Here is a 14,090-nt window from a genome sequence, read left to right as displayed (position 1 = left end):
TTAATTAACAGAATTAGTCTCACATCTGTAGTTGAAAATTATTAGTAAGGTCCTTGTCAACACTTAAATACTACCATGTGTGGCTCATACAGTTAGTTATTTCAGAGTCTGTTCTGTTGTCTTCAGGTTTTGCATTAAAAAATTGGAAGTTATCAATATTTGGTTTAATGTGGGATATTCCATTCCACACTTGTAACGTGTTAATTTCCTACGCCTAAAATTTACTTTATTTTGCAACCAAATCGATTGGATTCATAATGGAAATAAATATGTAGTCTGAAAAGTATAATTATCAAATATGGTTAGAGTTTTAAATAAGTTAACACGTAATTATAAAAATTTTCCTTTAAAAAAAATAAAAATCAATTTTACTTCTCTTTCGTCCTTTGTTTTTTTTTTTTTTTTTTGGTGGTGAGAAGTGAACTTATTTATTATAGCGTGTCCAACGCCAAGGCATCTGAGTTACAAATGTCAGATAACCAAGGAGTGTAAAAATGTCCAAATTGTCTTGCACGCACAAGACAAAATCTTCCTTTTACACCAAACGGAGTCTTCATATTTTTTGGTTTTTGCCCTTTACTTCCTCCAATTTGATGAAAACGATAAAAGAAATTTCTTAGACAAACGGATATGATGCCCATGATATCAATTGGTTTAGTTCTGGTTTTTCAATTCGATTTCTGCTTGATTCAGGACACAATAAGAACAAACTGAAATTGAAACCGAACTGAATTTTTCATTATTGGGTTTCTGTCGGTTCGTATACAATCTTGATAATTCGGTTTTGTTCGATTCGTGTAAGACTTTGACCTTGAGGAAGCAAGGCATGAAAGAAGAAATGACCAGAAGTGTATAACTGTGGAAAAGTGGTGAGGAGAGCCAATAGTTGAAAATGAAGGCAAAAGAGATGAAGTGAAAGACTTTGTATGGTTTTTTTTTTTTTTTTTTGGTAAAGAGGGTTTTGTATGGTTTAGTATCTTTAGATTGGTCTAGGTTCTGTTTATACGGATTAAACTTCATTTGGTTTGATTTTGTTCAAATAAAAATTTTTTTTAATCTAAATCGAAGCCAGACGAAATCGAACAGAATAAAATTTCATTATACAAAATCAAAATCAAAATTTTCGATTTGATTTGATTAGTTTTAAATGACCGGTTTTTGGTTTCGATTCTAAATTGACACCCTTACATTAGTCAAATAGAGTTTCATATTAGATGATGCCAATGGGCCACTGTAGAAATATTTTAAAGCCTGTAAGAAAGCAAAGATTAAAATGAATGATACAGGATAAATACATTACTTCACCAAAATTACACCACATGTGAAATTGTAAATTAGGAAAGAAAAAAGAAGGAATAGTATCAAAAGACTCCTATTGGTGGAGGCGGTGCACATCCAACGGCACAGCAGAGGTTAAGTGACACACATGCCCTTTGCTGTGCCGCCGGATGTGCATCGCCACCCCGCCGATACTGCAAAGGATTTTAATACCTTTTAGTTGCACTTCTTCTCTCTACTCACAATTTTTAGAGAGTTTCAGAATATGGAAAAGCACATCATACTATCATACAACAATGAGTTAATGAGTTGGTCAGTTAGGAGAAGAAAGCTTAATTAGAATATCTTAGCGACATCTTTCATCAAACCACTGTTAGCCTTGTGGAAATTGGTGAACTCTTCGAAGGATATGAAGCCATCACCATCTGTGTCAATCTCGGCCATCATGCGTTTAATCTCATCATCAGAAACACAGCCAAGTTGTTTCAAGACTTCACCAAGTTCCGAAGAAGAGATCTGGCCATCGCCATTCATGTCAAAGCGCTTAAAGATCCTCTCAACCTCTGCCATGTTCTGTGTGTCCCCTGCCATTTCTGATTGATGGTAATCTTTCTTCTTCTTGAAGCTTTGTGTTTGATTCTAACTGTAAATTTCGAAGAAACAGAAAGTGGAAGCTTAGGGTCGTCCTTAGGACTCGGGTTTTGGTGTTCTTTTTGGCATCATTAGCGCATGGATCTCTCTGTACTATTTGAAAAAAAAAAAAAAAAGAGGGTTGGATCCGAGAGACTCGTTCATGGTGTGGTCGTCCACCTCTTCATTACCCATTTTAAGCTTCAAATATTTCGGGAGCTATATTTGCAAGTATTACTTGTAATGCTTAATTGCTTACCATATTCCTTTTAGAAAAAAAAAAATGCCAAAGTATGGGCATCTCATGAGATCAAGGTTTAGAAACTCGAAATCGGGTATGGGATCGGTCTCCATCTATTCCCATTCGAATCCAAATCGAATCAGGAATCGATTTGGAATTGGCCAGACATATCTCATTTTACTTAGAATTAAAGATGGGCAACCAGTAGGGTTTAATCGGTCCCCACCAATTTAAGGTTTTGTATCTTTACCGGTCTTTTAGTTAATAGTGCCTCATAGCATGTCTATTCAGTCGATGGGTTTAGCAGTCCATAATTGGGCTTATGTTAATCAGGTTAATCGGGGAAATCGAGTTATTTAACGGTTGGTTATTGGTGCTGGCCGGTGCTCGTCAAGCTAGAGCCAAACACTAAGAACGACTTGCATGCCCATAATCGGGTTTGCCCCTTATTAGTGCAGACCAGTGTTTTTTGGCAACACCTTTCAATTGGGACCATTTTGATATGCTTATCAAGTTAACTCAATCACCGTCATGTGGTAGATTGAATGGAATCCAAATTATGTGGAAAGGTAGACCACACGATCCCTTCTAATACGTTAGATTTTTGCATTTAAATAGAGCTTTGAAAATCAGAACGGTACAAGATGCGTAGTAGTCGTCGTCAACATACTATAGGTGTGCATGGACATACATGAAGGTAGGTTATTTGATTATTATTTGACACATGCCTGGTTAATCTAAATCACTTCTTGTCTATCAAATGGTTGGAATAACCACATAATCTGCCTATGTGGCACAATGAGAATGGCCCATTTAATAAGTTATTTATTTTTTCAATAATTTCAGTATTTATCTTTGAAATGAAAATTTTGACCGAATTTACATACCAAAATCTGAACCATTAGGCCATAAATCTTAGGTTCGATATGAAATCCCAGACCATTCTTATAAGCTCTCCTCTTAGGCTAAATCCAAAAGTGATCCAGTTTTAAGGGTTTGTTTTTAAAGTTATTCATATGAAATCATCATTTTCATGTTGTGGTGTTTCAGCTATAGCTACTAATTAGTGTTATTTCCTCTTCTCTTGAACTTGAGTAGGGCGTGTTAGAGGAATGCTTATCCCCTCCAATTCGCAGCCCCCTCCAGTTCCTCACATGGGATGGAAATGATCACCCTACCCCCTACCCGGAAACACTGCCCAAGGTGGGGTTCACTCCCCCCTATTAGAGAAATTGAAGGTGCCTGCGAATTGGAGATGATAATTATTCGTGTTTTAGGTGTACGTGGTATACACATGTACATAATATACTTTGATATATATAGTTAAAAACTTAATAAATCCTACTATCCTCCCACCCCCACCCTCCAAAAATATTAATAATAAATAAATAAAATTGTTGGAACAATTCTATTAATACATTCAAACGTTTATTCTGTCTAATGACACCTTTATAGGTGGATTTAGAGCTTGACATTTTCTTTTAATTGTCATTTTGTCTTATTTCTAAAAGATCTTTTGATCCAAGAGCAAAAATAGATTTCAAAAGTAATATGAAAGTGACATATCTTATCAAAAACCGTCATTGCTTTGAACATATTTTGAATATACATGGGAAATGATAGAATTTATCCTCATTGAAAAAAGAAAATTATTAATTTAAAAAAAAAAATACAGAACACAAATTATTTGACATCTTAAATGGTATCAAATTATCCATAAGAAAATCTCTCACTAAATTGGATCCCAGCTATCCAAAAAAAAAAAAAAAAATACTAAGTTGGATCCCTAAACTAAGCTCCACAGTTTAGATACAGACAGGCAGACAGCCAATGCATGAAAAGCATGGCTTCTTCCTTCTCACAAAAAAATATATCCACCACCAGCTGTACCCCCTATAGTCCCTAGACCTTTCAAAAGGGCAAGCAAGCAATGGGTAGTACGCATCATTTAGGGGTGCAACTGTGCTAACTATGGCAGGGATGAATTGGGCAATCTATGAATTTGGAATAGGTCCAAGTTCAGTTTCCCCATAAATTTGAATAGGATTAAGGAATCACTTATTTTTATTTTACTAATTTACCATAGTTGTCGAGGTATCATCTAGGCGTTCAAGTGCCTTGGTTGTCTTCGTCCCTTAGGCGGTTGTTCAAGCGCTTTATTGGTGTCTTCTTGTGCACTCTTTCACCTTTTAATGCCTTGAGTCACCTAGGCGTCATGACAACTATGAATTTTATCAAAGAAAAAATTTCTTTCGCATGATTTTTAAGTGAAAACAAATAGAGCCTTCTCCCAAGAAAAAAGCCCTTCTAATCTCTTTATGTATTTCAGGTAATCGGCATTTAGGATACTAATTAGGGGTGTAAGTTGAGTTTTAGGTCTAGATAGGGATGACCTCAAATCTGTTCTGGTCTAAACAATGTAGATTTCGGCTTAGCGTCGAGCTAAACTCAGGCAAAGCCACTACAAGTACTGAACCTAGAATGGTTAAGTAGATTTTTAAGGTTAGCCCAAAGTACCTATCAAGTTGTGATTCTTCCACTGAAACCAGAATGCAAAAGCCAAAATTATTTCTGTATTAAAGTTTAGGGAGAGGGTTGGGCTTTGGCTTACCCTCTTGGTGGTCCAACCCACAAAAGTTGCAATCCGGTTGGACCAGTGTAGTGTCTTAATTCTCAGCTTGAACCATCAAGGTGAGTTTGGTCCTTAACAAAATCTTCTAAAAATAAATTAACTTATTTAATTTTCAGTCCCTCTCATATCAGTTTTAAGATATTGACTAGCTAACAACTACACTAATGCAAAAAGTTCTGGGGTCAACTTCTCAATTTGTACCATTTGAGGTTCTACCCATTCATCAACTTTTTAAAAAAAAAAAAATCTGTTATGCAACTAATTTAATGTTAAGTAAGATAATTAATTCATTAACCCTATTCTTACCCAGAAGAGAAGGCTAAGCCAGCTGATCCATCTATTCATTGGGCCATGTTTGCTTCAGTATTAATGATGGTGATGGCCAGGCAAAACAAGACCCTCCTTACCCTACTCTCAACCTTATGATAAGGACCCTAATGGGTTTGGTCATTGGTGCGTCAAAGCCCCACGAGGGCCCACCCAATTAACTCCCTCATGAGTCATGACCATAGGTAGTTAAAATGAGAAGAGCAAAAATTTGTTATCTTGTACAACGTGTTTAAAATGGCTTAGAATTCAAATGGAATAGCCGAGAACGATGAAAAAAAAATTAATAATAATAATAAAAACAGGCGAGGTTCTAAATATTAAGATTTGAAATTACGAGATAAAGAAACAATAATATGCACACATAAATTGTGGGATCAGTTCATATCTTATTAGTTAAATATTAATATTAAATTTATTTTTTAACAAAAAAATTTAAAATTTTTAATAAGTACCATTTTTTTCATTAAAACAAAACGTAAAATGTGTCTTAAATATGGGAAATTTACACATACCCCCCTGAGGTTTAACGAAAGGATATTTTCAACCCCTAGGTTTGGAAAATTCTGCATACCCCCCTGACGTTTGCAAATGGTAACAGATAGGTCCATTCCGTCAGTTCATGACTAACACTGTTAAAAAATAGACTTGAACTGACGGAATTGCCCTTACACAAATTTAAAATAAAAAATAAAAAAAAAAACCTGCAACTCATCTTCCCCAAAATCATTTTGGGGAAGACGAGTTGTAGGTTTCAAAACCCTTTCAACCCTTACTGAAATTAGGGAAAATTTTCAAATCCACTCCACCTGCAACTCATCTTCCTAAGAGGAATCTCATCAGGAATGAAGTGAAGACATGAAAAAAGAGAGAATTTAACAACTTCAAGATTGCCATGCTTGACACAAAAATCAAAACAGATAGAAGTAGGCCAATGTCAGATTAAGAAATAGAAGAACCTTTCTAGAAATTAGAGATTAAGAAATAGAAGAACCTTTCTTCTTCTTCCTCGATGAAAGACTAGGCGGTAGCTCCAAACCTCGAAGAGAAGAACTCCATGCTATGAGGTTCACTCGAGCATAAATTTTGGACTCAAGTACTAAAACCCATCTCTATTGGAACCAGCCAACAAACTCGAGGTTCAACAACCTAAAAAATCAAGGGGTTAATTTGACAGGAAACAGCACCTGGCGGAAGATAAAGAAGAAAAAGTCGCCATTAGCTATAAGGTTTTCTATGCAGAGGATTTGGGAAGGTCAATCGAAGCGATCGCAGAGATTTCAGAATTTGAAAAATCCAAAGCAAAGATTGCATTTTTCGTCCCTTTTCCTTTCAATTTGTGGGAAAAAGAGAACAGAAGAGAGCCTAAAAAACCAAGGAAGACTTATCCCTTTTATGAAATTCGAGATTCCTGCAAATATTGGAAAACCACTTAGCTAGTAAAAATTTACAGTGTCAGATCTCCAGTGATGCTGCCCTTTTCGCCGGTTAAAAGATCTCGGCTTTACAGTTCTTGGCTCAGAATGGAATGGGACTTATGGACTGTATCGAAGGATACAAACAAACCATTAAGGACCCACTTTTTGTGAAGGGAAAATATCTTCTCCCACTGGATCTGACCCTCTGGAATGGAGAATGACATTTTTTATTTTTGGTGAAGATGGAGAAAGATATTTCAGACAATGATCTTGAATCCAGGATAGAACGACTGCTTAAATAGTAGGTGGCGATGGTGGAGCAGCAATTCGATTAGGTTTTAGAAGAAGAAGGAGAAGAGGTAATGAAGGGGTGAAGAGATTCAATTCATTTATTTAGTTTTGGAAGCTCCCAATTTTAATGGTTTTTTCCTTGAATCAGTGCATCAACAAAGCAAAACCTGCAAATCATCTTCCCCAAAATCGATTGGGGAAGATGAGTTGCAGGTGTTTTTTTTTTTTTTTTTAATTTTTATGTGAGGGCAATTCCATCAGTTCAAGTCTATTTTTTAACAGTGTTAGTCATGAACTGACGGAATGGACCTATCTGTTACCATTTGCAAACCTCAGGGGGGTACGTAGAATTTTTCAAACCTAAGGGTTGAAAATATCCTTTCATTAAACCTCAAGGGGGTATGTGTAAATTTCCCTTTAAATATTTCCCTTTGTTTTGTTTCGTTTTTTCACTTTTTTTTTTTTAAATGTATATATGAGATCAATACGAAAAACCGGAAAAAATGACAATTAAAATACATTTTAACTAATTAACTATGATAATGACTCATGAGTTGCGAATAATTAACCTCTCTGGACCAAATGTTGGTCCGGTCGGTTCATGTCAGTGGGTCCTCTTGGTTTAGCATTTTTTTTCGGTCTACACATTAGCATGCAACGTGTTGGAAAGTTTTAAGGGCAACACCATGAGATAGAATAACAAATTCCTCTCCAAAAATATGCTTTCCAGTAGTACACCACGTATGATGGTCTAAGGCTCCATCCTCTTCCTCACTCAACACCTTCACAGACAAAAACTAAAATGAGTGTTTTTTTTTTCCTTCAAGGTAGGGATCTCCACGTTTCGATGTGAAATGATATCTTTCACATCAAACCAATGGAAGAAAGTGTAGTAAAGATTTTTTATGTGAGACTCTACGTAATTAAGAAAGACAGTGTCAAGAGGAGAGAGAGAATTCGTGTGAGAACGTTGGACACGGCACTGTATAGCTTTCTTTTCCCTTTGTTTAATTAAAAACAGAGTATGTTGAGCTCATACTTTTTATGCAGTTTCATATCTTTACCTTTGCAAACCACTCTCTTCTTTTCTATGCCTTTATTTGTCAAAACCTCAGTGATTTCTTCTTCTCCTTACCTTTCTTCTTCTTCTTCTTCTTCTTCATAAAACTCAGTAACAGGCATGGCGTACTACGATGACGAGGAGTTTGATTACATCTTTAAAACAATTCTCATAGGTGACTCTGCTGTTGGTAAATCAAACCTCCTCTCAAGGTTTGTTTGGGACAAATTTCGCCTTGATTCGAGGCCTACTATTGGGGTGGAATTCGCTTATTGGAATACTCAGGCTGGTGACAAGCTCATCAAAACCCAAATATGGGACACAGCAGGCCAAGAACGGTAAACATCTCTCACCTAATCCTTTTCTTCATTCTAGCTTTGGATTAAAATCTATTGGGAGTTGTGGTCTTATCTTGTTATGTTCATGTCCATAATCTAGTTCTAAATTTACAATTCCCAGAGCTTTACAACCAACAACTAATTAAACTTCTTTTATACTAATGGATTCCTATATATTTCACATCAAACACTGGAAGGAGAAACAAGAACAAGAAAACAACCGTTTCCCTGTTCTTCTTTTTTTAATTTCTTTTCATAAACTGGCCAATTAACCAATTTGAAGTTAATTTGTTTTTCTCTTCACAGATTTAGAGCATTTACAAGCTCTTATTATAGAGGCGCACTGGGTGCCTTACTAGTTTATGATATAACACAAAGAATATCGTTCAATAATCTGGAAAAATGGCTAAGGGAGATAAGAGAATATGGGGATTCTGATATGGTGATTGTGCTGGTTGGGAACAAAACTGATTTGGGTCATGCCAGAGAAGTTAGTAAAGAAGAAGGGAAAAGGCTTGCAGAAAAAGAAGGTCTTTGTTTCATGGAGACATCAGCTTTGGAGAATTTAAACGTTGAAGAGGCATTTCTACAACTCGTCTTTCAAATTTATGAAGTTACAAGTAAGAAGAGGTTGGATGCAAAAACCAGTCAAGCTCAAACTATCACACCCACAACAGGGAAAACAATTCTTCACTTGGATCCAGTGTCAGATCAGACCCAACAGACGGGTTGTTGTTAGAGGTAATCATAACATTTTGAGATATATATGAATCAGATATCATCAATATCATTCTTTTTGTACACACTTCTTTTTTTCCGTTTTTGGGTGAATGTACACACTTTTGCTTTTTTTTTTTTTTTTTTTTTTTTTTTTTGGGGTTGGTTGAGATGTCAAGAAGCCCATTGCAAATTCAAGGGAATAATAATTGAAGAACGAAAGAAAATTTATTTAAGTTTCGTGTTATTTTTGGATTAATTTGGGTTTAACTAAACTAGATGTCACCATCCTACGTAGATCATATAAGACAACATTTATTCATCAACTTTTTTACGTTATGTGCAATTTTTTTTTCTTCTTTTTCTCCCTTTCACATTATTCTATGTATGGAGTTTGCGGAGAGAAAATTGAGTGGTGGCTTCAATTAATGAAATAAAATAAATATTCTTGCAATACCATCCCCAAAGATCACTAAATTAGTAATTTAATTTATAGATAAAGAACGCTAACCAATCATGCATGCGGCATGTACCTACACCTAGACAAAGTCGTGTGCAAAATGACCAGCACACCCCTTGGAAAGGGAGAAAGGACCAGGGGTGTGCCCGGTCATACTGCACATGACTATGTCAGAGTGTAGGTACACACCACGCTATGCGAGTTAGGGTTCTTTATCCCTTTATCCATTTTATAGTGTACTTATATATTTATGATTAGAAAAAAAAAGAATGTACTATTACTAAAATTATTCTTTTTGAAAAATAAATATCATGCATTGGTAAGACTTTTTACAATAGCCAGCCTTTATAAGCTTGCCAAAATTTTAATAGATTATTATGGGGCCCAAAAAAAATTTTGAATAGGTGGACAACATGTCATCTACTCACATGTAAATTTAAATTTACAGTTCACACAACTTACCAAGTGGCAAAATAGAAATTTGAAAAATCAAAACATTACTATGATAGAATGCACAATAGTAGTCAGAATACCATAGATATACACAACATATGTGGAGATGAATCCTAACGCATGGGAGAGTATTTAATCAAATTAAGCCTAAAATTAAACACGTAACCAATTTAGACCATGTCTATCTATCCAACTATTAGAATTGCAACATCATCATTCCACATGGCACAATAAAGATGTGCTGCTCATATATATGATGGACCAACCTTTCATTTAGACTCCCTAATTAAAAGGGATAGGTAGGTTAAGCAGGCCAAGGCTTCAGCTCTCGTATTAGCTGCAAGTATTCTACAGCAATTTCTACCAAAAATAAAAGTATTCTACAGCAATTGAAACCAGATTTCTGGTATCATTAAAGACAACATTAGACGAACGAAAGCTTCCAACAAAGCAGCAATTGAAAAATATGATAGAAATGCAAATTATTAGCAAAGTGGAAAAAATAGACCAATAAAAGCTACAATGAAATGGCTAAAATTAATGCAGTTCCTTCAAGCATGAGACAAAACCGTCACATTTAGACTCCTAAATCTGAATTTAAAGGGCAGTCAATGTGATTTATTGGGTGGCAACACTGTGACTTCTCCGGCGAGTAACGCCTCTGGTTATTCCAGTGAGAAACTCAACAGTCAACGTGAGGTATACTGATCGACGAAAGGTGCAGTTGGCTCAGAGCTTCATTCGCATGGCCCATAATCCATGTATACCCAATTTCCTTCAAGCTTCATATACCCATTTTGCCTAACTGCTACACCTAATATGCATAAAACTTCTTCAGTATAAATTTTATTGGAAAATATTTTTCATATCAAGTGGACGTGCCGGAGTGGTTATCGGGCATGACTAGAAATCATGTGGGCTCTGCCCGCGCAGGTTCGAATCCTGCCGTTCACGTTCTATGTTTGTTGTGGATGCTAAACGGTCCGGTTAAGTAGGCTTTGGCCGCGCTTGTCTTGGGTTTGGGTGTTTTGTGAAAAAAGAAAATTTATTCGCTAGAAGGAGGGTTTGAACCTCCGACCTTGTGGTTAACAGCCACACGCTCTAACCAACTGAGCTATTCCAGCTATATTACTAAATATCATAACAATTTATTTAAAGCATGTAAGAATAGGAAACAAAATGCTTTTACGTAGTTGGATCAATGAACGTGTCTACACCTCTTGCTACATTACAACCGGTTGTTCCACCAAAAAGTCATACAAGAAATTTTCCAGTTTACATGCTTTAAATCAGTCTTATGTATTGTGATTTTATCTAAGGTCCTCATAGAGTTACATGATTGAGGGTGTTTTCTCTTGGTCGGCTATGAATCGCAATGCGGGAGCCAAAACTGAAGCCTCTAACATAGTGGTGCTAATACTCATCTTCCTCATGCCCCTCTTCCACTACATTATGTTGAGATGTTGGGAGTTATAGACCAGACAAAAACTTAGTAACCTTTGCACGTTAAGATCATAGTATCTTAAGATCAATAGAGAGTGGTTGATACGCATTCAACTCTTGAACACATAGTATGTGTGGTTTACCAAGATCCTTTCACCCTTGAAGAGCGGGGGAGGAGGCAAAGAAGCTCAAACTGAAAGTGTCCAAGGAGATGGGATGGCTCAAGGCCATCAATTCACAAGTTCATCCCATTCATGTTGTGGCTCAAGGGGTTGAGTTACACATTAGGACATGGAGGGGCACCGTAGATCTCTCGGTGGTTCAAAATGGATGACTTTGAGTTTGTGCTCAGCATGGAGTTCCTTAGAAGGGTCACATAATATGTGTGGTTTCACCACAAGCCTTAATTCACCAACAGACTTTCCATTTTGTTTGAAAGAAAAAATATTTTCACATAGGTCATATAGACGAGACAAATTCTTGTCTTGGAAAAAGTTCTATTATAAATCATCCCACACACCTTTTGCAGGGGTGTGAAACATAATATTGGATGCCACTGAGAGTTCTGTGTTATTCCACAGCCATGCAAGCAAAGTATCATTCTCCTGCACCTACTCTTTATATCTTGCAATAGTTATAGATGATGGAGATGACATTAAATATTCCAATTTACCTTTGGCATTAATGTATACTTGAAAGCGGTGGCAGAAGTGGTACGATACTAAGTACATAACAAAAATTATCGGTGATAGGATTTCGATGAACACATATGAAAACAAATCAATATTGGGTTTAGTATCTAGAACGCACAAGCGACACATTCCTCCAAAGGAATCCAACACGAGATCACCAACTTCATTTGATTGCACCACTTAAATAACAAAAACCCTAACTGGAGGAAGAAGAAGAAGACTTTCTTTTCTCTCTTTCCCTTCTTTAATAGAATATTGTGCAAAACAATAATAGTGCAATTAGGGTTTGTATCAAGCTTCTCTTAAATAGAAGAAGCCGCCTACTTATGATATTACAATCTAACAAACAAGACTGTGTCAAGTGATGTGATCCTAAAGTGTAGCTTCTTAAGTTATCCTTAATTGTACAAAAAGACATCTCTACTAGGGGTGTCAATAAAGCCCCGCTGCCCCAAACCCGCCCGAACCCTCCCTGAGCCCGGCCCGGGCCCGACCCTGATTTTTCAACCCTGAGGGCGGGTTTGGGTTTAGTTATAGTCTGACCCTGGCAGGGTCGGGTCGGGTCAGGGTTTAGATCCTGGGCCTAGTCCAGCCCGGCCCGACCCAACCCTGTATTAATTATAAGTATATATATATATATATATATATATATATATATATATATTATATACTTAATATAAGTATTTTCTTAACAAAAAAAAAACAGGAAAAAAAAACCAAAAGAGAATTGTAGAGAGATAACTACTAGCTTTGTCATCATCATGAAGTGGGAACCCATAAAAAGAATAGATCATCTACTATTTTGATCAGAGCCATAAAAAGAGTCACTGACATGATTGTTATTTAGTTGTAGCCCCTATAAGCTTCCAGGCCTATTGAAGGGACACCGTTACAATTGTAGAGAGAGAGTCTATACACACGCCGTTTTTTTCAACATATTTATTAGCTATCCCACAGGTTGAGATCCTATGTTACAAAAACATGGACTAATGAGACATGTGGACGTGCCATAAATCAGGACCAACCCGACCCGGCCCGACCCTGGCAGGGTCCGGTCAAGGTCAGGGTCAGGGTTAAGGCCTCTAGGGTCGGGCCAGGGTTTAGGGCAGGCCCGGCCCAACCCGACCCATTGACACCCCTAATATCTACAAAAGACGTAACATGAAAACCCCCTATGGTAGATATTTTCAGTACACTTTCTTCCCACCACAACTAACATCTACAGTGGACTTGCAACTATGATACAAAAATCACCGTCGTGGAAATGGACCCACTGCAATTAATTAAAGGACTGTCATGACTAGTCACTGGACCAAAAATAATTTGACAACACTTTACAAGTATATTTAATTTAATATAATATAATAAACATACTTTTGCAAACTCTTTACAAAATAACTACTTAGGCCCAAGGTTTCAATCAGTCACAATTAGACATCTAACTTAGATGTTCTCCTTTAACAGGCAGTGGTAACCTTGTTGAATGTCACCTAAGCATTCATATTGTATACGCCGAGCGCTCGGTATGTAGTCAATCTTACCAGTAGATATTAACCATTGGTTCACCACAAGCGCACAAAATATAAATATATTCGTAAGTACCGCTCAGGTATAGGCAAAAGTACATATTAAAAATTCTTGTTGCCAAAAAACAACCGATGGTGAAACCATCAAGATTTTCAAATGGATCAACATTCAACACATCAAAGTGCCTTGTATTTATATTTTCATCTAATTGTTATTGCACAAAATATAACAATTACAACAAACACATAAGATAAAAATATAATTAATTAATTAATCAAATTAAATTGGGTTTAATGAACACATGCATCAAATGCAATAAATCCAACAATACTTTCACAGCCTATGACCATAGAAAATAAATGGCCATGTCATTTAGTTTAATGGAAGTAATCTGGATATTAACATTGTCCATAAGAGGTCTAGAGTCAACCAGAGAATAGAAGGGGATGAAAAATAACAATCAACAAAGGAAATCCAAGTCAATAGTTTGGTTACGGGTAGGGGTATCAAACAGTCGATTTGGTTCAGTTTTGATTGGGTTGAATCAGTTTCGATCTCGGCATAAGCGAGACCAAAACCAAAC

At 36.4% G+C, this 14,090-nt stretch overlaps 1 protein-coding gene and 2 non-coding genes across 3 annotated transcripts; 2 read left to right on the top strand and 1 right to left on the bottom strand.

Annotated features, from left to right (window-relative positions):
• Positions 1-7,943: 7,943 nt before the first annotated feature.
• LOC122646621 (ras-related protein RABA6b-like) lies at positions 7,944-9,014 on the top strand. The gene is made up of 2 exons (XM_043840208.1): positions 7,944-8,215; positions 8,522-9,014. Exons 1-2 carry the CDS (start codon positions 7,998-8,000, stop codon positions 8,952-8,954), a joined length of 651 nt encoding a protein of 216 aa, XP_043696143.1. The 5' UTR covers positions 7,944-7,997; the 3' UTR covers positions 8,955-9,014.
• Positions 9,015-10,717: 1,703 nt separating this feature from the next.
• On the top strand, positions 10,718-10,799 carry TRNAS-AGA. Its single transcript has one exon. It is a non-coding gene; the product is annotated as a tRNA-Ser (tRNA).
• Positions 10,800-10,895: 96 nt separating this feature from the next.
• On the bottom strand, positions 10,896-10,969 carry TRNAN-GUU. The gene has a single exon. It is a non-coding gene; the product is annotated as a tRNA-Asn (tRNA).
• Between the last annotated feature and the right edge of the window lie 3,121 nt (positions 10,970-14,090).

The sequence above is a fragment of the Telopea speciosissima genome, chromosome 11 (genome assembly GCF_018873765.1).
Source record: "Telopea speciosissima isolate NSW1024214 ecotype Mountain lineage chromosome 11, Tspe_v1, whole genome shotgun sequence".
Classification (NCBI taxonomy): Eukaryota; Viridiplantae; Streptophyta; class Magnoliopsida; order Proteales; family Proteaceae; genus Telopea; species Telopea speciosissima.
This window is presented reverse-complemented; position numbering and strand designations above follow the sequence as displayed.

What these genes read in the sequence shown, in the direction of transcription:
- LOC122646621 (XM_043840208.1), top strand. Translation starts at nt 7,998, where the DNA reads ATGGCGTACTACGATGACGAGGAGTTTGATTACATCTTTAAAACAATT. An exon ending in GACACAGCAGGCCAAGAACG is followed by an intron (nt 8,216 to 8,521) that starts GTAAACATCTCT and finishes TTCTCTTCACAG; the next exon opens with ATTTAGAGCATTTACAAGCT.